At 31.7% G+C, this 25,925-nt stretch overlaps 1 protein-coding gene across 1 annotated transcript; it reads left to right on the plus strand.

Moving 5' to 3' along the window:
* The first annotated feature begins 5,609 nt into the window (after positions 1 to 5,609).
* On the plus strand, positions 5,610 to 25,365 carry LOC123707414 (organic cation transporter protein-like). Its single transcript, XM_045657441.1, has 6 exons — positions 5,610 to 5,795; positions 9,840 to 10,044; positions 17,605 to 17,860; positions 22,570 to 23,202; positions 23,557 to 23,735; positions 24,082 to 25,365. The coding sequence occupies exons 1-6, from the start codon at positions 5,629 to 5,631 to the stop codon at positions 24,262 to 24,264; spliced, it is 1,623 nt and encodes a 540-aa protein (XP_045513397.1). The 5' UTR covers positions 5,610 to 5,628; the 3' UTR covers positions 24,265 to 25,365.
* The last annotated feature ends 560 nt before the right edge of the window (positions 25,366 to 25,925 follow it).

Below are 25,925 nucleotides of genomic sequence, written 5' to 3' on the forward strand. Positions count from 1 at the left end.
TAATATTTATCGACATGTAAATTAGCATTGTGAAATTTATTTATTTTATTTCAATAAATACAGTATATAGAACTATAATTACTATTATGCCCCAGGATGACATCTTTATTTGCTAAACATGACAGATGTGTCATCATGTTTCATCCACTACTAAAATTATCCATATGTCCACTTAAAAGCTATTTTATGCTAATATTAACCCTCGTACTAACTGATATTGATCTAAAATTATCGTGATTCATGTGCACACAAATATTGTTCTGATCACTGTTTACATATGTTTTAATTGCTTAATTGTGTTCCACGAGTTTTGTCTGAATAACTATATGTCGTTTGTGTCGTTGCATTTCTTGCTTACTTTATAGTAAGTAGTTTTTTCTCACAGTGGTTTCCTGTGTTTAATTCCCTCCTTTTCATTTAATTATGTCAATTTTATGAAATTTCTGTATGCAACGAAGTTTTAATAAACCAAATAAATAAATAATTTTTAAGGGTTAAATAATTCTACTCTATACACGTATTACTCTTCTAAATATTCCATACGCAGTGCTAAGTGCTTGCCCGTGTTTCGCATTAAGGTACATTTAATTCTTCACACAATAAGATTTGAATTTACTTAAATTCTTCCATTAAATTTTGTAGTAAGACTTTTTATAAGCGAGAATTATAGATACGAATACTAGGTCACAGTATGACAAGGCAAAAAAATATGTGAGGAATAATGTGACCAGCAAGAAACTAAGCTTATTGTGCCTCCATGTGCTTAATATATGTAGCCACAGATTAATTTACTCTTGAAACCTATATTCTTGTTCTACCTCATAGGATTTAAAGACCCGAAAGACGTAACTATTCTAAAAAGGCCGACAAGGTAAGTATTATGGCATGCGATCATGGACGGCGGTATGCCTTCATGTAAGCCTCCTGCCTATTTGCCCCCCTGTTCCATTAAAAATTTGGCTATTTACTTCGTTACTATTTATTAAAACCAACTAAGAGAAAGAGAACCAATTCTCTGTCCCTGTCTCGCTGTAAACGCCATTTACATCTAACACAAAAATCTCTCTGTAACAATTTACTATGTGATCGCATATAATCTATGATTTGTAAAGTAATAACATTAGTGTAGTCTAACGTATAGTGCATTTGTGTGTAGTAGTTTGTTGTCAACAATCCACATCGCCCGCAAGTCAAAACTTTCAATCCCACAAAGAGCTTACTTGAGAATAGACAAACTTAGTGATGTGTAAAACATATCGATTAATATAATATTGTTTTAATTACAGTCAAACATGTAAACCCGGTGTTGCTAGTGTTCATGAGCTACGGTGTGAATATTTTCCATGTTGTATGTATATGTCGTTGGCTCCTCTTCCATACAAAAATCTATCACAAGAACTAACTCCTCTGGTTAATTTAGGATTCTTCTAGGCTCTTTCTATCGTATATATACGTACATACTGATATTATACCTCGTATATAGCAAGCTTTGATATTTTGTTATAAGCAGTTAAACTGATTATAAGGAAAAAATATTGAAAACATTTACATCTTTAAATGATATTGTTTTATTATTCAATCTTATAATAATTTACGGAAATATGTGATTTATTAAATTCTATTCATTGTTATAGACATTTTATAATCACGGACTTAAGATAATAGTGCAGATATCACGCAGCATAGGCTTTTCTATAACTGCAATATTAGGTGTCAGGCTTTTTAGAATGCAAACTTTTTCAAATAATCTTTACGGACCATAAAATACTTAAAATAATTAAAAAAAAACTATAGTATCGATATTAGAGGCACTACGAAGTGCAATATCGGATACAGGGTTACGTCAACGGAATAAAATTGCGGGAATCCGCGACACAAGTTGAGTGTTGAGCTCTCAAGACTCTCAGGATGTAATCTCTAAATGATTCTTTATTTTTAAAAGCTTTGAAAACGATCTTCTTACATCGTAGAATAAATTAACTTGAAATAATTTCTAACACTTTACCATAGAATTGAATGTTGTGGTGGATGTGGATGCGTTCAGGTTTCTCTGAACAGCTAAGAAAACATACAAGGGTTGAAAGACGAGTTGGACGAGTTGTCCATACTACGACAGTTACAGTTACTAACTAAACACTTATACCAGGATCCTGATGAAAGGTTTTTTGGACAAAAGACACACAGATTACAGTACAGATTTTTTTAAATTGGCTGAGTGTTCTGGACCACGATACCGACCTAGCCCTTCAGTAATGAAGAGCGCGATTGAACAAATAGAAATGCTAGTCGGTTTGTGATAACAGTGGGGTAAACAAATGTTATATATTAGTACATATATGGTCCAAGTACCTTATGCATTGTTTATATATAAAAAAGGAAAGTATTTAACGTATAAAAAATGCATCGCAATTTGGCTAAACTATAATTAAAAATTATAAGATAATCAACAACTACAATAACCACCGGTAATTACAAATATTTTATAGCATTTTGTGTCCTAATTAATATGCAAATATGTATGGCTAAGTAAGAATTATTTTCCTAACTAAAACCACTCGGACTTTGATATAATATTGACCGAAAAATTCCAAAACTTTCCAAAGCTATTGGCCCCTACTGGCACCATGTGGCTTGTGGAAGAGAAAAATTGTATTTTTGGAGGAGGCCTACCTGTGAAGGGGTTTCCTACTAAAATTATAACTTATAATTTATTATATATTATATGTATAATTACTAACAACATATTTGAATTTATATCTTTGAATAATAAAAACTTTATTCATGACAGAAATATGGTTGAGACACTAGGGAGCCCCTGTGTTATGATTATGTAACTAGATAACAATTATTCCGTGGGAAATGTATGTTTATAACATTTTTTAAAGGAAATCTAGTGTTAGTGTTACATCAAAGACAAGTCGTATAATACATTACGTTATCAGAAATGTATGCGTATGTATTTGTGAGTGAGCTGAGAGTTGTTATATACAAGCGCCGTGTCTGTGTTAGAACCTCAGTTATTCCAAAATACGTAGTAAGGCCTCTGTAGATTTGAGATCCAATTCGACTAGCGTAATTTTTATGTGTTTTGTGAGTTTGTATCTGAATGGTTTGACTATCTCAGGATTCATAGATTAGGAGATTGTACTATAAAGAAATAATTATATTCTTTAAAAGGCTTTTTGTCTTTAATTTATACTGACCGAAGGTCCTTCCTGATTCATAGAGGAAATATATTGGTAATAAAGTTGTGAGACAACCTTTTCATCACATTTTAATGGCCTTTATTCAAATTTTTTGTTAATGTGTTCAGGTAAGGCTTAGCCAATTTTTTTCCCCATCATTTCCTGGTGTTGGATACATGTTATTTTTTTTTGTTTGCAAAACCCTAAGAAAAAAACATATCACTGACGCACTTCAAACGTTTCCGTAAGATATAACGTAAACCTCAATTCGACATATACAAACTTATAATAACTTGTGGTTTACATTTATGCCGTGATATATTCAACGAGAATTTGCGGTAAAAGGCATGTGAATTAGTAGTTTCGTTATTATGCGGTTCGGTTTCAGTGTTATTAAGTAATTTAATATGATGCATACCACACATTACACAAAACAACGTAGAAAATATGCATAACCTCATCATTAATACAAGTCCATAGTGGGTTCCTATTTCCTATATAACTGTGTTACAAATGATCGTAAAAACCAAAATATAATTTATTTCTGTTGTCACAATGTGTATTACTGAATGTCAATGAAACTATTGAATTTACATCTGCGGGTTCTTAAATGAACGGCGTAGAAAGGACGGGAAGAACTGGCGACAAATCTCATCTTTCTTCTTTTTCGCAGGGTTCATTATGTGCTCGTGCCTGTCTTGAAAAGCCGTTACTAATACTTCGACTTGCTGCCTCCATTCTATCAGGTTGTGTAAAGATGACTGATGATTGAAGATGTGGAGATAATTGTCATAATTTAGTCAGACTTCTCCTGCCATCGCTCCTCCCTACCATTATCAGTTTGTCGAGCAATTCCCTCCTTGCGATATGGCCAAAGCACCCATTTGATCATAGCAGTTGACAGTCTTAGTGATCTTTAGTTGGTTGAGAATGGACTTGTTGGTTCATTTTGCAGTACATGGTATTCGCAACATTCTCATCCAACAACGCATCTCGAATGCATCTTTTTAAGATCTCCTACGCTCTTTGAAATCGTGAAAGATTCTGTTTTTATACAAATGTTAATAAGCAACCATTATCATGACATGATTTATTGTAAAAAAATATATAAAAACCAAACATTTAGCTGCGTTTAGCAAGAAATTGCAGCAGGCACTAACTGCTACTGCGGGAACAACGCAAACCCGACCGACTTAAGTTAACTTTGAATTAATAAAATAGTCCATGGATTGGACTTTAAGTGATGGATGTCAAGGGTATTGGTGAAAGACTCAAACGTAATAAATAAGAACGTCATTGCTTTCTGCGTTTAACAGGCGTGAATAATTTATTGTGAATTAAATTTTGACTATAAGTAATATTTTGTTACATAATTGTTGTGTCAAACTAGACTCGATTTTTAAAAAGTAATATCGAATTGCATATGTCTATTCCGACATTTCACTTTCTTTATTCTTACTTTAGTATTCCGTTCAAAACTGTTTTATTCTTACTATTGCGTGTTTTACATTATAACAAACATTCTAAATTACAACTAGGAAATTTATCAACAATTATTCATAGTTCTTAGGACATAATATAAATAAATAATTAATCTCAATATTTAAATTAACAGCCGGTATCACTTGAATAGATGTTTATAATGTATAAGTAAGGATTTGTTGCACAATACTCATTGGTCAATATAATTTCTAGTAATTTATATTTTTATTAATTATTTTTTCTTGCATAATATCAAAGACGTCAAGATCTAGAAGAAAATGGGACAAGCTATTTCCTTATTCTATGGAAGAACATGAAACTATAAATCTTTAATAATATTACAATGCGCTAGTTTTTTTATTAGTGAAAGTACTAGAAGAAATCGTTGTTGCCAAATTTTCGACTCAAAAAAACTATGCAGTTCTGTGGTCGCCAAGAAAAGCGTGACAAAAATTAGACAAGCTATTTACGATAGTAAATAATAATATTTAAAAAATATGAATAGCGAAGAAGAAACATTAGAAACTTACAACTGTTACATAAATTATTGACAATTAATGTAATTAATAGTGATATATTTTATATCACATTATATGCTGATAGTATGTTGTTACTGTAATATGTATTTGTACAAGTGTAAAATCTAAAGCTACATGTTCAATCGACGATAGGTGCAATACTAAGTTCCTGACGTAACGTGAATAATTGAATAATACTAACATTTTCTTGAAGGTGATAAGCTGTTCTTAAACTAACAATAAAAAGTAAGTATCAAACGGTTTAGCGCGCACTATAGCCTGGTGACCGAGGCGGACGCGACGCGGGAACGTCACCGAAAGACTGTGCGTCCGATAAAAAAACGTTCCGAATTTGAAAAGTGTGTGTCAAACTCCTATTTTTTTTTGACTACCAGTCAATTTACATTTTTATCGACATTTAAAAGTTGGCGCGTGTATCAATCATGGATGTGGAAAAGAAAAAGGAAATTACAGTGGACGATATATTATTAGATCTCGGACCGTTTGGAAAATTTCATTCATTAAATTATATTTTGATTCTGTTTCCGGTTTTATTGGCGGGAATGTATTCTTCAGTATATAACTTTGAAGCAATGGACCTTAAATATAGGTAAAACATTTATTATTTATAAGCTAAGCTTCTAAAACTCCGTAATCCAAACGTTTTGTTTCAATTAAAGGCGGATAAAATGATTTCTTTTACAAGCCCCGATGCAACATAATTATACAAAGGAATAATCTTATTTATCTCACCGATAGTCTAATTCTTTTGCATCGATTAACAATTAGACAAACTATTTTGCTTATAACTTCTTCGAATTTAAAACAGGATAATATGTATAAATTTAAAAAGCTAAAATAGTTTATTGGTTCATAAGAAATGGCGTAACGCGACATGTGATGGTGGAACAGCTTAATATATTATATACAAATACAAAATAATGAAGTTAGAAAAAATCTCACAGAGAAAATTTCACACTAGACGAATTATTTTGCATCGGGGCTCGTATTATAGCAATTTATTAAGGAAGTATAGGTGAACCAAAAAATAGGATTATCATATAAGTTAATATTATTTTGTTCTGAGCTATCAAAATTATGTTCCACAGATTTCAAATGAGAACAATTATGATCCACAGATTTAACACTGTTGTTCTTTATTACTCCTATTTTTATATAACAACGAACTGAAGGCTCATCCGGTGCGCCTATATTTGGTATATACTAGTTAGACACGAGATAAATGCTTAATAAATTTTAAACAAACCTTATATTTATATACTGGCAGTTAATATCGTACAGTCAGCAACGCAAAAGGAAGTGAATGTCGTAAACCTAGAAACTTCTTATTTATTTTTAATATTTTTTCTTTGTGAATAGCGAGTCATTGTAGCACGAAGCAGTCTTTGACGACGATTAGCATCATTATTTCATTCTGGTGAATTTTTATTGCATGTTGTTAAGGCTTTTTAATGCAGCATATTAAATAAATGTTATAACAACCTTACTAAAAACAAACCCCTTGGTCAGGACCATGCCGTTTCTTAATCCATATTTTTTTTTCATTGCTAAGGGGATTTGCACCACGAAAGCCCTGGGCCTACCATGAGCTCTTATTGCGAGCCTATTGACAACCTACAACTGAGATGCATCGCTAATTCGTACCATGACATCGAAAAAGAGACAGTTTAGGTTTCCACATGACCCTAGCGGTAATCAGATTTCGTTCGTTCAATTTGCACGAAGATTCGTACCATGACCGCTCGGCTGAAGCGAAATTTGACAGTTGCGCGTTCCAACTATGACAGAATAAGCGATTCTAAAAAAGTTACGTTTTGTTCAACTTTTTTGTGTCGAACTTGTCCAAATGATAATTTAGAACGTATTAATTTCTATATTTTAATAAAACTTGGTAATAACATTAAAATAATAAGATGTACCTATTATCTTATTTAGGGAAAAATAGATTATTAAAATATCGACGGAGATGAGGAACAAGACGCAATTCTCCTCTATCGACTCAGTAGATGTCGAGTTTAGAATTGGCTATAGATCAACGACTTTGATGCTTTGAAGATTCAGTGTAACTACAAATAATTGCACAAGCTATGTTCAATAATATTTATTTAATTAATTAGGCAGGTTTAACAAAATCATAATTCCCCAATATGTAATATTTTATTTTAAACCAGCATTGGTCTCGTGTATTTTACCAAATTCTCTTGCAACTTCTTCAACGATTATTCTGTGTATAAAATATCATAATTATTGACACACCTTCATAAGGATTCTGTGTTATAGGTAAATACTGCAAAAATCCGCCGCCTGGTTCTTCGTTTTACAATAAATAAGAATGCTATCATTAAATTTTCTCATTATGTTCATAAATTCTACTCTGCTTTTTGTTGTTTAAATAAACATAGGTATTTTTCAAATTTATAATAGGTAAATAATAAGATATCTTCAACCAATGTTCAATTGGATATAGACATATATTCATATTGTCTCTCAATTCAGCGAGTTTGTAAGTTTAAGCTGTAAAGAAAATATAACTATTTATATTTATGAATTAGTTAACGAATTAGCCAATTTTATGCAATTTGAAGGAATTCATTTTTATTATCGTTTTTTTATAGTACTTATGATTTTCCAGTTATAAGATGACTTGTAATATCTTTTGCGAAGGGATAGGGAAATCAGGAATTCAGGATATCAGAAATATCTTCCATATAGGTATTTATTTTTTTAGAAAACAACAACAACGTCGTGACCAATACTTTTTAATTGTTACTAATTACTGCATCATATTTATTTAAACAATTTGAAAACTATATTTATAAAACTGAAATTTTGTAAACACCAAGATATTGAATGCTCCTATCAAAATTTGACGGAAACGTTTAAAAATAATGAGTGTCAACTGGAAAGTTTTAACTTTACGTTTTAAATATATCGAGAGAATAGTTTTTAATTAAATAAATATATATAAAGACATAATAGCTTATTCTTATCGATTAAATATTTAAAATAATTTTATATTTTTATAGAAACATATGTCGAAGTAAGTTTGACAGTTAAGTAAAAAATTCTATTGACTTAAACTCAACTGCATCGCAACTGGATTGTTTTAAGAAAGTTCATGGTCCCTGTTGTACGATGCTCAGCTCGCGTCGCAACTGTCAATGTCTTTAGCACAAAATCAAATTGGAGTCGTGTTTAAAATTTTAACCAAGCTAACCAAAGATACCAAAGTAAATAATCTATTATCCGTAATTAACTCGATATTTCTTATTAAATAAGATGTGCCAAGCGAAGCACGCTTATTGCAATATTTGTATACATATTAAGCATTTGTCAATTTCTTTATAATAAATGGCTGTGCATTAATCCATAAGCATTATTTGTTGTACTGATTTGTACTTTTCTGTAGAGAAATAATAAACAATACAGCGATTTTTTTTAAATATTACAATACACATTTAATTACATTCTTAAGGATAGAAAAATACGAATGACCAACTCAAAACAAATTTATATTGTAGTACCGTTTACATTATTAAAAGCAATATATATTTTTACGGCAAGTAAGTACTATCAATTATTTTTGGTTACTAAAACGCATAGACGAAGTGTGTCATGTCTATGGATATAAATTTTACTTATCTGCGGCAGCGCCTGTATTGGCGCATGCGCGGTGATGTGACGGTTGCTGGGATTTGGCGCCATTAGTTTTGTTGTATAGAATTTCTCATATACTTTTGGTGGTAATTATAAACCAAGTGGTAACATGTATATTCATGTAAAAACAACAGAAAATGTATGTAATACTGTTTACTATATTCGTACACTATAGTTTCTATCATAAAATATATTTTATTTGAGGTTAGCCAAATTCTCAGGTCCTTATAAATATATATTATGCTCCTCCAATAGATGTTTATTGGAAATTCCATCCCACAGCACATCCTTCTTAATCTTCTTCCGCCATTAACTCGCTACCTCTTTAACATCTTTTAAAACTCTTCTGCATAAACATTCCTGGTCAATCGAGACTTGTGTAATTTTTGTATTTCCTTTTCTTTAGTATTGTATCGCAATTTATGAAGGCATGAAATTAGATTTTTACTTTTTAGTTTGTTTTATTAATATTTTTTGTATTTTAAGGTTCTATATATTTTTTATAACAGTCGGTTATGCACTGCCTGCACTTTACTCATCATGTCTTTTTTTAGTTATTCCTTTACGGGAGTTGCCAGAGATCGCTTATTAGCGATAAGGCCACCCGTTGCCTCTCTTATATTTTTTTGTATATCATGTTATTTGTCGTTTTTCAATGCAAGTGTGAATAAATAAAATAGTGCATGATTAAGTTTTAATAGATTCGTGGTTTACTTATGCTGCAGTTGGATAAACTACTATCTATAAATATGTATGCAACTACATGCTTGTCAATTAGTTTTAATTATTAAAATCACCGAAATATTTTCTACAATATTATTCCATCGAATGATATTCAAAATGATCAGAAGCTCTGCTGTGACTGAATATGACCGAATTTTCCGACAAACCTATTTTATTTTTTAAACAATCTATAACCGTATTATGTACACAATTATTTCCGAGTTTCTCTATATCAATTTGGTATAATTTACAGATGCACAGTACCAGAATGCGAAGACCCGGCAGTCGTGAACTTCAGCATACCACATGTCGCTGGAGAGCCGTCCAAATGCCGCCGTTACGCACCATTCGCCAACGTCACTTTAAATGATACGTGCTCTGAGCATTTTTATGACACCTCAACAGAAATCAAGTGCGATTCTTACGTGTACTTTGAAGAGCATTCTATTGTTAAAGAGGTGAGTTTTGTATATATTTTAAATGGTTTACACGGAAATTGACTTCAGAATATTAAATAGTAATGGTTCTGTAAGGTTACATAATTATGAAGGTTGTTACGTATAAAATATCCAAAGAGTCTATCCCTAGAGGCATAGTAGATTACGGAGTGGACGATGTTTGTTATTTCGAAAACTGTTGTCTTCGCGTTGAGTAAATCATTTGAGTTCTATTGACGCGGTTACACAGCCATACTGTTCTCAAAGAATTCTGAGAACTATATAATTGTCAATGAGATCATGATAGGCTACATTTAGATTTTACTAGCTTCCGACTGCAGTTTCGCCTGGATTTTTCAAGATTTTTGCGATCTCTTAATAATTGGTATATTTGAGTAAATTCACTTAAAATCGTAATGTATAATAGTCTAAACCAACATCCTCGATAATCAGACCATTTATTTGGGGAGCCCGTTCGTCAATTTTTAAGTTTATTGCGTCCATAGAGTCAAACAAAAGCGGCCGGAGAACTTCATTTTATAAAGTCATATCATAAAGATCTGTTGTTGTAAATCATAATATTGATTTAAAAAACAAAAATATCTGGTGGCTATGCCTTCAGGTCCTGTTCCCAAACTGGGAAAAGGAAATGCTATGGGTGACAGTTACTATTCAACGGTACTAAATAGTAAAAATTGTTTTATACAAAAGAAACCTTCATAAGGCGTAAACATTATTTATGCGTAAACTTATAACGGCAGTAAATAGATTTGCATCTTTAATATAATTAATCATGCATTGTAGAAAATGATGTTTAAACTGAGGCCATGATAAAAGTTTCATAACTTTATAACAAGATATTACAACACAATAGAAGTTGTCACACGTGACTCGATAAAAGGCATAGCCTAGCATAGCACATTCCAGAGCTAATTATGAATTTCAATCGATTAGTTTCTTATCAGTTTAAGCCGCTAATTAAAAAAATGTCTTCGTACCCAGATATCATGATATGTATGTCGCAGTAAAGCAGTTATATCAGAGAGTTAATTGAATCTCTAGACAGTTAATTAAAAATCTATATTCAATCAAGTCGCTAAAGTTCCGTCAGACAAGTGAGTGAACGAAACGTTTAACGCGTTTCCTAAAGATTCCTAGGCAACAAGACTGACCTAACCTAACCTTACCATTTACATTAAAGCAAAACACGGAATACCAAGCTTTCAGTTCTTCACGATCACACCGAAATAACAATAACTAATTAAATAATCATGGCGGAGTCTTGTTTTACCATCTTGTTTTACATTGTTAATCAACACGCTGGCTTTCGGTCAGACAGTTAGTTAAACGTTTTCGACGCTGCTTTATTCATATAAAAATGCTAGCGACTTGATTAAATATTTACTTAACACACCAAGACTTTAACTAGATAGAAGGCCAACTGTAAGTCCTAGTCAAAACCTAATTATTTTGTTTGGTGATCTTAAAACCTCTTGAACGTTCGGCGTTCAAAAAGAAATGCTAACCTTCTCAATCGTTTATTAAATATTAAATATTCTGACAGTTGACATTGTGGAATAAATATATCATTGTTTCAAAGAAGACCTGATTCCCTCATTTCCTATGTCAAGGTTTGCGATCGCGTGCATTTCTAAGACAACATTTTTATACAATCATACCTTGAACTAAACCTGCTTATCAAAATGTTTAATTAGAAAATTCGTAACACTGAAAAGTTATTTTAAATATCTATCATAAGTACGCATTGTGTAAAAGGCAGGTATATAGAGTAATATTTAAAATTGATAACATTCATATATTTCATTTGATTAATTATTTATTTCTTAAAGTAGAAACATCAGTTGTAAATCATGTTTAATTTTTGAAAATAATTAATGATAAGAATTTTATATAAATATTGATCTTAATTCAACGAACGTAACGGTCATTATTTGCAATAAAAATCGAAGGAAAATTTAACCTAATTTACTGTAACAAAGGATAGTGTTATTGAATTCTCATAATTAAATCTCGTGCGGGTGTCAAGGCAAGACAATGCTTCATTGTTATATAAACAGACATCACTTTTACCTAGTTATGCATTTATATGTAATTAATTGGTTTACATGCTTTGAGAGATAAACCTCATCTTGGAATACATTCCATATTTTTACATATACGTCTGTACAAATTCTGATCTGATAATCTTATTTATCTATATTATATTTTCCTATTCGGTTAGTATAATATAGCTGAACCGGCGAACTTGTCAATGAGTGCCTTGATACAGATTAGCTGAATTTGTGAAATTAATACTATGAATACAAAATAATTATTAACTTTAGTAACATATAACACACAAAGAAACAAAAATTGTTTTACATTTAAGTAGCTTGATAGTTTACACAAATTAATTTCTGAACGCACGCATTATTGACAACCAATATACATGTCAATCATTTTTTATTACTGACATTAATGTACATTGTCATAATCTGGGATATATCTCGTCGATTCGAAACCTTTATTTCAATACGTTCTTTAATTTAAGGGGATATTTCACTGTATGGACGGGATGAACATTAAATGTTTGACAATTACGAAACCCATGAACATTTTGTATTGGTTTTTGCTTAAATTTATTTTGCTTTCATATTAAATTTCAATTTGCAATTAGCTGATGAAAATTTTCGTTAGTCTTCTTTTGTTATCGACCTATTTATTTAATCTTGTTACTTTTACCTAGACATTGCTCTATTACCATTGTATTGTTTGGCATCGCTTATTTAGTCATTCTTTTCAATTCTCAATCGAATAATTTTAGTATGCTCTTTGCTTCCAACCTTGAAAAGGAAGTGTCTTTTAGAAAATACAGTGATTTTAGTTTATTTATTTATTAACACTTCGTTACATTACAATATAAAAAATTAACATACTTTAATGAAAAGGAGGGCAACTGGCGGCCTTATCGCTTTCGAGCTATCTCTTCCAGGCAACCACTGTGAGTAAAAGAAAAAAAATGTATTAAATTACATAAGGTAGGCAAGAACTGCCAAAATACATATGACATATAGTTATAAATAAGAAACTAAACAGGAACAAAAAATAAACTAAACTGATACTGGATACATGAAAAACATAAAGTAAAAAGTAATCATGAATCACGATAATCCAATTCAAGATCAGACTCATATCAGTTAGTAGTTAGTACGTACGTTTGGGATACGATGTGGGCAGGTAATGTTTGTACAGAAGAAATTTAAAGGAAGATAGAGAAGCAGCTAAGCGAATAGGGACGGGAAGTGAATTCCATAGCCTAACTGCGGAGACCTTAAAGGAATCGCCAAGAAAGAAGGAGTTATGAGATGGGATTTCAAGGGTATAGTTTTCGGAAGAGTATAAGCTCTATTTATGGGCTCCCAAAATTTTTAAATCATTTTTGAGGAGGAGGGAGTTTTAGGGTTGAACTGGATGGAATATAGGAGATGAAGAACATGTTTATAGTTATTACGATTAATTAGATGAGATCTAGATGAAATAATGATTTGACAATCAAAAAAGATATCGAAATATGCAAAACAAAATGGTATTAGGCAAATTGACGCTATACAGAATTTTATCAAACGCTCTTCTTGATCTATTTAGTCATTTTAACAAATAGCGTAAACATTGAATCATGTGCTCCTCGTTAACAGTATTCGTAACGATCTGTTATTTATTCTACGTAGCTAATACTAACGTCACTAAAGACATTGAAATTTACACTATTACAATTTTTTTTAATGGAATCTCGCTGTTGGCCTTAAGGGCCTTTACAGCTCAGCTCGGGCTGTTTTGGCGAGCGTAGCTCGGCCAGAATGGCTTGTTGTCCCGCGACTAGCGCAAGGGCGTCTCCTGTGAGACTCGAACCTCGGCTTGGGCCGTCGCGGGGTGGTCAATCGCCTGAGGGACTATTACAAGAAATTGCTAGTCATTTTTATACGTACGTAACAACAGTCGCAGACGCTTATTAAACATTTGATTTTGGAACATTAAAAGACGATTAAACATATGGCCCTACAAAAAATATGCTTGTCTGTCCTGACTTACGCAACGCTACATAAATAATAAAGTCACACACCAGTAATAACTTAATCGTTTAGATAAAATTGATTAAACAGCTTTAAATGTTATTATTACATTTAATAGGTTTCGTCAAATTGTATGGAGGTTTTAACATGTAGTCAACTATTATGTGAGCTTCATCCTATTGTGCATTATCGCAATTACATGTTATTACTAAGTTGTCATAAATGTTTGACAAATTACTATATTTATAAAGTAAATTGTATTATAATCGCTAGGGGTTATTGCATGATAATCGCTAACACGGCTTAGATTTGTTTGTCCTTACCTATTTTTTTGAAAAGTATAGTGCTAAACGTTATAGCATTGACGATTAGAGCTTTCTTATTTACCTGAATACATCTGAACCTAAGAATAATATTGCCTACACATAGACTTTTTATCTGCTGTCTTTGAAGTATTAATATGTCAACAAATTAAATATTAAATATATGTATAGTTATGTAGTCGCAACAGTATGTTTATTTATAAAGTTTACCTTGAATAAAAATAGCTTAAGGAATAAGGTTCAACGACGCATAAGTGATTGATGTCATGAAGCGGAAGTGTTACCATTAAGCGAGCTTTGCTCGTCCGTTCTATAAAAGAATTTACCGCAATCTTTCACGAAATTGTAACGCTTAAAAACTAGCTATGAAGTTTATCTTAACAGATCATAAAACAATAATTTAAGAACAAATTAGACATACGTTACTTATCTATCTTCAGTTAAAAATTTACCCATCTGTGGCTAGTAAAAATAATTATTCTCAGCAACAGTCTCGCAATTAAATATATGCATGTAAATGTCACTCTCCAAAAATCTATTTATTGTTATCTGGAATCAGATTATAGGTACTAAAATATTATATTCATCAATAAGAAAATTTAATAGTAAAAAACATCAGTTTATCCATTTATTTGTTACGTGACATGTACACGGGAAAGCCAAAACGAAAAATATATATCGCAAAGTACTTCAATGAAATGTGCAACCCAACCTAAAATACATCGTTAATAAAGCAATTGTAGTTTTAAATCTATATTTATTATCCCAATAAAATAATTTAATCATTTTATATCTTAAATATATTAACTCTCCTGCGGCACAAGGTTCTCCGGTATGGACTCGTAGACGGATCTTTAATCTTCGGGCAGTGTGCCATTACTTATGGTAATTTGCTATTGCTGTATGCGAAAAATTATGATATATAAACATTTATAACGGCATGATTATCAATATTATGTTTTTAATACAGTGACGTCTGTATTTATAGTCACTCGTTTTTAACTAACATAACATCTGCTAATATTTACTATTACCATCACGCATAATAGAAGGCCGTGGACACTTCAAAATACAATAGAAATAGCCTTATCTATGCGGGGACAGGGTGAATACATAATATTGTTTATTTTTCAGTTATATATAGAATTTACTGCGTTAATTTTCTCGCATAATTGTGTCACTATGCCGTATCCGTAAGATATACATATCATTAATAAATAAATGTCAAATATTTATCGTTTGGTAAAGAAAAATCCTCAGTCCAAAACGTATCATTAAAAATTATTAAGATGTTATGGAACTACTAAATCGTATCTGTTATACGATAAATCGAACTACGTTTTACATTGCGGAACTTATTAGTTTAACAAGAGTTATTACGTACCTGAACTTGACAATTGTTACAATAATATGCATTAATGTGTTGTATAGCTGTAGAAAACATTACATACATATGGAGAAATATTTTTAATTATGTAATTATAAAAGATAAGAATAAACGTTATCATGTGGGACTTTCTATTATAATCCTAAATATTATCTGTTAGTTAATTTACTAAGCAACAAAAATGCTTTTAGCAAATGAATTTTAAAAGTATTTTTATTTAAATTTAGAACATGCCTTTACGTGAGCAAATCTATGACATTTACGTTGATATTATGTGATGATTTGCGTAATTTTGATAGATGGAATTTGTATCTTAATACATATGGTATATTTAATGTTTGTTTTTAATGTGTCTTCACCTTACTTACTACAATAAGGCAGTGTCAGAAAATCAAAATAAATGTTATTAGGTAACTCAATGTATGAACCTCTGAAAAGAAAATGAAGGGCGTAGAACAAGCGTAAAAAAACTGGCGTAAAGAAAATGCCTATCACTTAATCACTAAGGTTATTTTTTTAACTAACACTGAACACAATAACGTTGTTAGGTACATAAATATTTATTGGAGTAGGTTCTAGATCTAGCCCAACAAACATCTTAGATACCTAGGACATTCTAGAGATTCCTCAATAAATACTGTCCATAAATAGAAACTATCCATATTAATGCATTATTTCATAAACGGACTTCATATTTATTTCACAATGTATAAACCGTAAACAAGAGTATAAGTTTTATATACTAAAAATATGTTTTAAAATGTAATTTTAAATATGTAGGTAAACCCGATAAACTGTTACTGACGAATAAAATGTATGTTGCAAGTTGAAAATTATTTTTAAAGAATTTATTTACTCTTGTAACATAACATACCAATACCGTAAACATAACAATCAAATTATTAATCATACAGTATTTACAATATTCTTAACCTACATAATAGTAAGAAAAACTTAGAAACGAATCAAAAGAAAATTAAAACAAATTTAAAAAGTTTGATCCCTGTGACAGTGTATCTTTACCTACCTTTTTTTTACGTACCTTTACCTGACAGCATTTCCTCACTGTATTGCGATACTTATTCGTTAAGCGAGGAAAACACCAGCTCTGGGATCACCAGAACTATCTACCAGGTGCCAACTTAAATTATTAATTAGCGCCTCTGCACCTCACGGCCCAAGAGAGACACCAAAGATATCAAAATCAAAGTTGGAGCCGTTATTAATTTTTCGGATGCTCTTCGACTGCACCAGCTTTTTAAAGAATTAAATGATTTTTATTCTTATATGACAATCCTCGTTAATTAGCATATATTATATAATCTGACATTTAGATTTTTAAATTGCGTCCATGACTTAGTGGTTTACGGACGAAAATGGACCTCCTGAATTTGTGATTCCCGGCGAAACGATTATAAACGGTTTTGTTGGCACATAAAGTGATTTCCCTAATGATCACAATAATGTGTTCCCCTTAGTAGACTTCATAATATGTGTACCCTTAGTAGAGTTAACATTTTTAAACAGTTTATCTAATATACTCTAAAAATGCCATTTAACATGCAATTTCCATTAACATTTTTACAGCAGAAATTTATAAATAGAAACGAAATGAATTGCTATTTATATCTTAATTCATTTGAATAAAAGCCAAATGCTTTATAATTTTACACCGAAGTTATCTTTAAAGAACTTAAGTTAGATACACAAACAGTCTCTTAGAGTCAATTTTAGTATATCTTCCCTGCATACCCAATTTTATATACCATTAAACGCAAATAATAGTTTTAATAAATTTCAGTTCAACCTCGGCTGTCAGGACTGGAAGCGATCTCTAGTAGGAACGGTCCACAATGCTGGCTTCTTCATATCCATACCTCTCACCGGTCTCCTCTCGGACAGATACGGAAGGCGTATCGCAGTCGTGTTCGCGAGCGTTGCAAATGGTGTTTTTGGCGTCATACGAGCATTCTCTCTGAATTATGAAATGTTTATTGTCCTGGAATTTCTGGAGCCAGCGCTGGGAGGGGGTGTATATACTGCGTGTTTTGTTTTAGGTGAGTGATACATGAAACGTATTCTTAGTACTACTAAATATTTAAGTGAATGGTTTATTTCTGTAAAAAATAGCCACGAACCTGAGATCGTTATCGGTGGTATCACTGTCTGGTCTGGTCTTACATTTTACTGGGAAGACGTTTAACTGCTACTCGAATAAATTAATATAACGTAAATTTCGTCAAAGTAACGGTGACTTCAATTTTAAATTCATCGAAATTGTATTTATTTGTACGTTATGGTACATTATTCATATTAAAAATAACATTCTATGAACCAGCTTAATCAAACCAAAAGTCAAGGCTGTAAATCAACAATGTATGGTATGTGTACCTATTATACTGTTTTGATCTTTTCAACTGAACTGTAATAATTACTGACCTCGGAACATTTCCTATTATTTGTTCACTTAAGTTCCTATATGATATAGGAAATATAATTTGATTTATTTTCGCATGAACGAGTTTTAAACAAACCTTATACAATCTCTGCTCTACGGTCATACATTTTTTTGTTTATTTGGGAACTTGTTATAAATAGAATTTTGGTACACATCCCTTCCGTAAAATGTTGAATGTATGCTATTGATACCTGTTATATTGCTATAAAATCAAGACAAACTTCATTTATTTGTTATTCGCTTAGTTGCTAAATCAAGGCCGTAGAGTTAGCGACAATTGGCAAGAAACTCTTCATATTCGCCGAGTTTTTGCGTTACACGTGATTTGTAAACAACTGCAACCATTACCCCATGCTTCACTTACACAAATTGCTTGCATTTATGTCGATTTCTTATATCGATCACCGCAACAATGGTCCCAATAAGCTATAGTAAACGTTGCCACCAAGATTTATATATAACATATTTCATAACATTTAGTAATTGGGTCAAAAATATTATTTTAAGTTAATTGAAAAAAAATAATTAGCTAGACGATGTCATTGTCTGTCTTTGCAATTATAGGTTTTATTAAGTACTTCAAATATAAAATATTTAACGTACAATACTTTTACTAGTTACAAACAAAACATTTAGCTAGTAACAGTTGGTAACACAATAACGCTTCAGTTACAACAAAAAATAAATGAAAAGTTAATTTTTTTTTAGAAAAACCTTTATTTGAAAACACAATTTTCAATTAATGTCTATATACAGTCGTGATCAACTAATTAGGGACACTCTTTGGTTAAAGCAAATTGTGAATTTATTTTTTATTTTCCAACGAGTCTAAACCATATTCCATATCTCTTACATGTAAGAATAATTAGTCATTTATGTGCCCGATTATACAAACAATAACAACTTCTTAAACATTAAACCTCTTTACAGTATAGCTGATAGGTTATCGTAGGGCTATTTGTTCAAATAATGCTGGCTGGCCATTTAATTAGGGACTGAGATATTGCGTTCTATTTTCAAAATTTGAATCTCAATACTTTTTTACTTCTTCTCTTATTGTTTCGTGGTAGTTTTGGCGGCAATCCCGATATTTATTTTAAGTTTTGAAAAATATTTTTAAGAAAAATGGGTAAAAATAAAAGTTGCGATCCAACACTACGAAAAATTATCATGAAGTTTGTTGTCGAGCATGGTTGGCCATACCGAAGGATAGCAGAACATTTAAATTGTTCAAAAACTATGGTATACAATGCAGTGCAACATGTCAGACGCAATAACACGGATTTAAATGTGCCAAGAACAAAAAGATCGAGAAAAACAACTCCGCAAGAAGATAGAATGATAACCAGGGTAGCTAAGAAAGATCCGTTTCTAGGCTCTATTTTAATTAAACACGAAGTGTTTGGGACAGACGAAAGAGCTGGTGTCTCAGCGAGGACCGTTCGACGACGTCTGGTAGAAGCAGGGTTGTTCGGAAGAGTGGCTCGCAAAGTACCGTTGTTGAAGAAAGAACATAGAAATGCTCGTTTGGCGTTTGCACGTAAATATGGACATTGGACCTACGCCCAATGGCAACATGTATTATTCTCTGACGAGACCAAGGTTAATTTGATTTCTTCAGATGGAAGGCAATACGTACGGCGTCCAGTAAAAGCGGAAATGAATCCAAGATTCACAAAAAAGCAGGTGAAACATGGCGATGGAAACATTAAAATGTGGGGTTCATTTTCTGGACGTGGAGTGGACCTGTGAGGAAAGTTCAGGGTAACTTAGACCAACATCAATACAAGGCAATATTGGAGGAAACGATGCTTCCCTATGCTGAGGAGCATCTCCCTATTATATGGACGTTTCAGCATGATAACGACCCGAAACATACCGCCCGTTCAGTCAAGTCGTTTCTTACCAGTCAGTCAGTATCGGTGCTAGATTGGCCAGCAAATAGCCCGGACCTTAACCCAATCGAGCACCTTTGGCACGAAATCAAGAAAAAAGTAGCCACTTATCGTACCACAACTTTAGATGAACTTAATGAAGCTTTTTGTGAGGCATGGGCAAACATTCCTGTCGAAACATGCCAGAAACTGATAATGTCTATGCCACATCGGTGTCAAGCTGTAATTACTAACAAAGGTTTTGCTACTGGGTACTGATTTTACACGTAATAAAATGGAGCTGTTAAAGATATTATAATACTGCAGATTATTAGTTTTGTTTAACTCTATTTTTCATTATAGTTTACTGTCCTTAATTAAATGTCCAGCTACAGATTTATACCTTAAAATTGAATACATATTCAACCTTTGATATTAAATGCTTTTTTTCTATTTATTTATTCTTTTATTTACAGCCATTTAAAGCATAATAATCGGACCAAATTATGCAAATAATAGTTACTGAGAAATCAATAGGGTTTTATATTTCTATGTACATAACCGGTTATTGTTCTTCACTATCTTGCATGTCCCTAATTAGTTGACCACGACTGTATAGTCTAAAATCGATAACTCGAATGTCAAGGGAAGGGCAAAAATTCGAGTTAACGAGTTTTAGACTTAACAAGAACTTATGATTTAACTGCTGAAAAATCGACTTACAGAGATGCAATTTTTAATAACAATTCCAGTTCTGTAGTAAATGTATGAATGTATTCATTAATTCCACGTGTACAAGACAAAAACAATATATTAGAAGCCCCGAATATTCATTTTGTATTTTATTGCTATTATTTCGGGGACTTCCAAGTAAGACGTCATTATATTTTACTAACTTTGACTTTTGACAGAGTCTCCTTTTTATAATTCGAGTTGTAGAGTATAAATATGTATTAACAATACTTCGTAGGGAAATAACATTTTTTTCAAGTTACAAAGTCTAAATACATAGTTCGAGATACCGCGTATTTAGGGGTTCAGAAGGGAATGGCAGTTTTTATCGACTTACTAAGGATTTCGACTTAAAGAGATTCCATTGTATAAACAATGAGTCACTTTGAATTACAACTGTGAAATCGATTTCTTTCTTAGGTTTAATATTCGTCATCGTAAATTATACATGATTTATCATATTTCAAAACTTTATTATTAAAGTTATTGAGTATTGTTATCAATAGTAACATTATTTCCATGTATATTTATTTCGTCATTAGAAATCTTTCGAAAAATATTTAATTTCTTGGTGTACTATCACAATTACTATTAGATGGATTTAACTCACTTGACTGATGAGATGTATTTACTATATTTATATATATATAAATACTCCTATGTCAGTTTACGTAAATTACATCGATATAACCTGTGCTACTTAGTTAAAATCCTGCCTTTTGTATTATACCATTAATATACTCGTTATTTAGTACTAATAATAGTTATTAATGATTGACAAACACAAATCAAGCTACGATGACACCCTGTGGTCATCCACGGCCAATTACTAACCTTTACGCATGAACAGCCGAACTAATTACCCTTTTTGCGAATCTCCTTTTCCGTGTCTATGTCCCTGGGTCAGGTGTTATTTATTAATTTATTTATCGTATGCCAAAATATTGAAGCCTTTAATAATTAATACAGACTTCTAGTTTTTTCGAGATACAGTTTAATAAAAACAATGCATCCAACATGGTCACCAAATTTAAACCTAGTCAAACATGTTAACCTCTCGCTAATATAGTTAGTTATATAAAATCAAAACCAAAATTTATTTTTAAATATTGGTGTGGTAACTATGTGTACATTTATGAACGTCTGTATTATAAAAACAATCAATAATAATAATCAATTTATATATACGACTTTTCAAATCAAGGGCATAGAACGGGCGAAAAGAGGCGAGAGAACCCTCTCACTAAACAAAACTAAAGTATTAGAACTATTTTTGTAAACCAAACTTATGTTACATGCTTTTAATTGGTCTATACCAGGACATCAAGATATTATACCGATCGTTTACTAGCAGTGTAGGGCTAGTGGATTTAGCGTGTGACTCTCATCCCTGTCGTAGGTTTGAAATTTGGCTGTGCACCAATGGACTCGCTTTAAATGTGCGGATTTAATAATCGATTGTGTGGTAAAGAACATCGAAAGGAAACCGGCATGTCTTAAACTTAAAAACTCGACTGCGTGTGTCAGTCACGCAGAAGACCGGTCACCTAGGTACTTGCTTATTAGAAAAAAACAAATAATCACGAACCAGAGACGGAAATCTGAGGTCGACCAGGGCCTCAGGACCTGCAATGGTTGTAGCCCGACTAATTATTTTTTCCAAGAGTATAAAAACCCAACTTATTATTGTTTTTATTTTCAGCTATGGAACTCGCAGGGCCTAAAGGAAGAGTATTCGTGAGCCTACTCTTCAACACAATGTTCATTCTTGGCGGAGTATCTGTGACGTCACTGTCCTGGTGGCTACAAAGTTGGAGACATCTCCTTCTTATAATCTACACTCCAGCTATTTTAGTCTTCTTCTACATATGGTCGCTTACTGAAAGTTTTCGTTGGTTCTTTAGTAAAGGACGTTACGAAGATGGCATCAACGTATTGAAAAGGTGTGAAAAGTTCAACAAAGTGTCTGTTCCGAAGGACCATTATGATCAAGTGGAAAAGCAGGCCATGCAACAAAGGGATGCTGTGAAATTTGAATCCTTAGAAGCAAATTCGTCGTCATTCAAACAAACGTTTTGCTCTGGTTTAATATGGAAGAGATTATTTATTTGCTCGTTCTTATGGACATCTTCTACGCTGGTCTACTATGGTCTATCGATCAATGCTATAGAATTATCAGGGAATGCTTATATGAATTATATCGTCGTGATATTAATTGAGGCACCCGCTAATGTATGCAAGTTATTTTGTTTAGATCGCTTCGGAAGAAAGAAAGTTATCGGAACAGCTTTCGTATTGACTGGAATTATTCTAATCGCATATGGATTTATCCCAGGTATTATTTTTTTAAATTTAATAATCTTAAACACTTTTTGCATTTTCATAGTTATTAGATTATAGTCTCTTTTCTGCACTCTGTCAAAGTACTGACAACTTCTGGAACAGATTACTTCTTAGAGATAAGGCCGCCCAACTGCAAGGCAACTTATATGTTCGTAAATATATACATATTAAGGATCTTAGACAGTTACCAGCTACGTGGGAATCCGTCAAAAATGTATTGGATTTTGACATACAGGATTGACATTCGCGTTAACTTTCGTTCCTGAATCTCACCGTAAATTAAATCTAGTATCAAATATTGAGTTATTTTTAATATTTTATATTTTAATTAAAAAAATATTTCTAGGTGGTTATTGGTCAACTACCTTCTATCTAGGTGGAAAATTCTTTATCACACTCGCATACAATTCACTCTACATATTCGCAGCGGAAGTATTTCCCACAAACTATAGAACGACGTTATTGGCTATTTGTTCTACTCTCGGTAGAGTTGGCTCTACGCTTGCTCCCCAAACCCCGTTATTGGTAAGTTTTCATGTTGCGTTATTTGCGTGTCCAAAGTACAATTTTTTTTTAAATAGTAATTTAAGACATTTGCATAACAAGTAAGAAATTGTTGCATAATGTATGCGTACACTTCTGTTTAAACTTGAAATAATAGAAAAGTTACAGTTGCATAAACATTTTTTTTATTTTGCACATTTTATTGTGATAGAACTCGTCTACTAAAAATAAAATCATACTTTTCAACTTTCTTTCAATCTTTTATACAGATAATTTAAAATAACACTATACAATTCTCACAAAGGCTTGTTCGTTGTCGTGTGATTTATAAATTCACATTAAAGATAAATATATTTTTCTTTTTCAGTCAAAATTATACGAGTTCCTGCCAACAATTCTTTTCGGGGTTATGTCAGGGCTATCTGGCCTTATTGTGATGACTCTACCAGAGACAAACAATCAGAAATTACCGGACTCTCTCAAAGAGGCTCGAGCGCAGGACCGAAAAAACACAAATAAAAATACTACAGACAATAAAACGAGGCTATGATATTTGTTTTAACTATTATCAGGGAATTAGTGCTGGGCTGTGAATAAGTTGTCGATAAATTGTTAGAAAACGTTGAGGTACAATAAATAATAATTTTGTAGCTGTTGTGTTCTACAAATTGTATAATAGCTTTTAGTTATAATATATCGTGTAACTATATTTTGTATAAAATTTAAAAAAGAATTGGTCTATTTAGATATTATTAAAAAACTGAGTTAGTATTTAAGATATCACAAAAAGCTTCCAAAGCAGGCAATTTTTTTACAGTATTATAGGTAGACGCATGTTTATACATTCATTATAAAGGATGTACCATAATTGCATACCTATGCATGTGTAAAAGATCGATTAACGATTATTGCATTTTTAACTACGTAATAATCTTCTTAATTACCAAAATCCTAATTCAGGACGAATTTTGTAAAATGCAAGTCACGTATAATTTTAATTTAAAACGGTTTACACCAACTTAGGATATTAAATCTTTCGTTTCGTGTGAAATCGAGATCGCCGTAATTATTCGTGTAAACGTGACTCCATTTTATGGCACGTGACAAACTTGGAAATGAAAGAACCTTTATCTATTTATCGATACGATCAGACCATCACTAGTGGATTTTATTTCTATAAGAATGTGAATTTTAAATTGTGTAATCATTTAAATTCAATTTAAATCATTTTCTTCTATCGAGTTTAATAAAGTATTAAACGCTGGTATGTGTCAAATATATTTTGTTCGAAACAGCTTTGGTGGTTACGCTAAATTGAGATTTGAAATACAAACATTATACGCGGAGCGTTTTTATTTTTATAGTGATTCCGTTTTTAAGTTGATAAAAATTATATCATTTACTTTTTGATCATTAATATTTTGATATATATGAATATCAGTATATTACATATTTTTCTACCAGTTGTTTTAGAATGAAAAGATAAGAGAAAAATGTTTAATATTCATTTTCTTTTTCAATTCAATTTCAACAAGTAGGGAATTTTCATTTTTCACATTAAATACCTTAAAGTGAGATGTGTACATTGTTTTGAGTTGTAAACCTGTTTTGTGATGAAAAAACCCTTATTAAATTATTATTTACCTATAAACAAATATTGTTTTAATTTTTAGTAACGTACACCCAGTAACGCCAATGATAACGCTAATAATTTTGTAGTCCCTTCATAAAGAACTTCACTCCTGGATAATATAAACTTAGTGCTCGATTTAAGAGATTTATATTTTGCCTTCATAACACGAAAGATTTATACGAAAAAAGGGTTTGGTATAAAGGTCAAGCGTTTTTCGGACAAAAACAATTTACAAGTTTTTGCTGTGACCGTGATCCCTCTTGATAGAATATTTGAATACTTTATCCTGAAGACTGCCCTGAACCATCATTTTTTAACACACTAATATTTCTATCTATTTTTGTTTACCAGAGAAGTTCTTAACGTTTTCGTTTTATGATTAGTTAGTCTTGTTGTTATGTCTTGAATCCTTAAATGATTATACATTTAATTAAATGTAATTACCAAACAGGTCGAAATTGCAACGTCACAAATGCACCTTCATAATGCCACTAAATATAACATTCCTTATCAAACAACAGCAGTGCAATAATCATAAACGTTGTATTTGCATGCGAGTACAATTCGGCGACCTGCTA

Source organism: Pieris brassicae, chromosome 3 (genome assembly GCF_905147105.1).
Source record: "Pieris brassicae chromosome 3, ilPieBrab1.1, whole genome shotgun sequence".
Lineage (NCBI taxonomy): Eukaryota > Metazoa > Arthropoda > Insecta > Lepidoptera > Pieridae > Pieris > Pieris brassicae.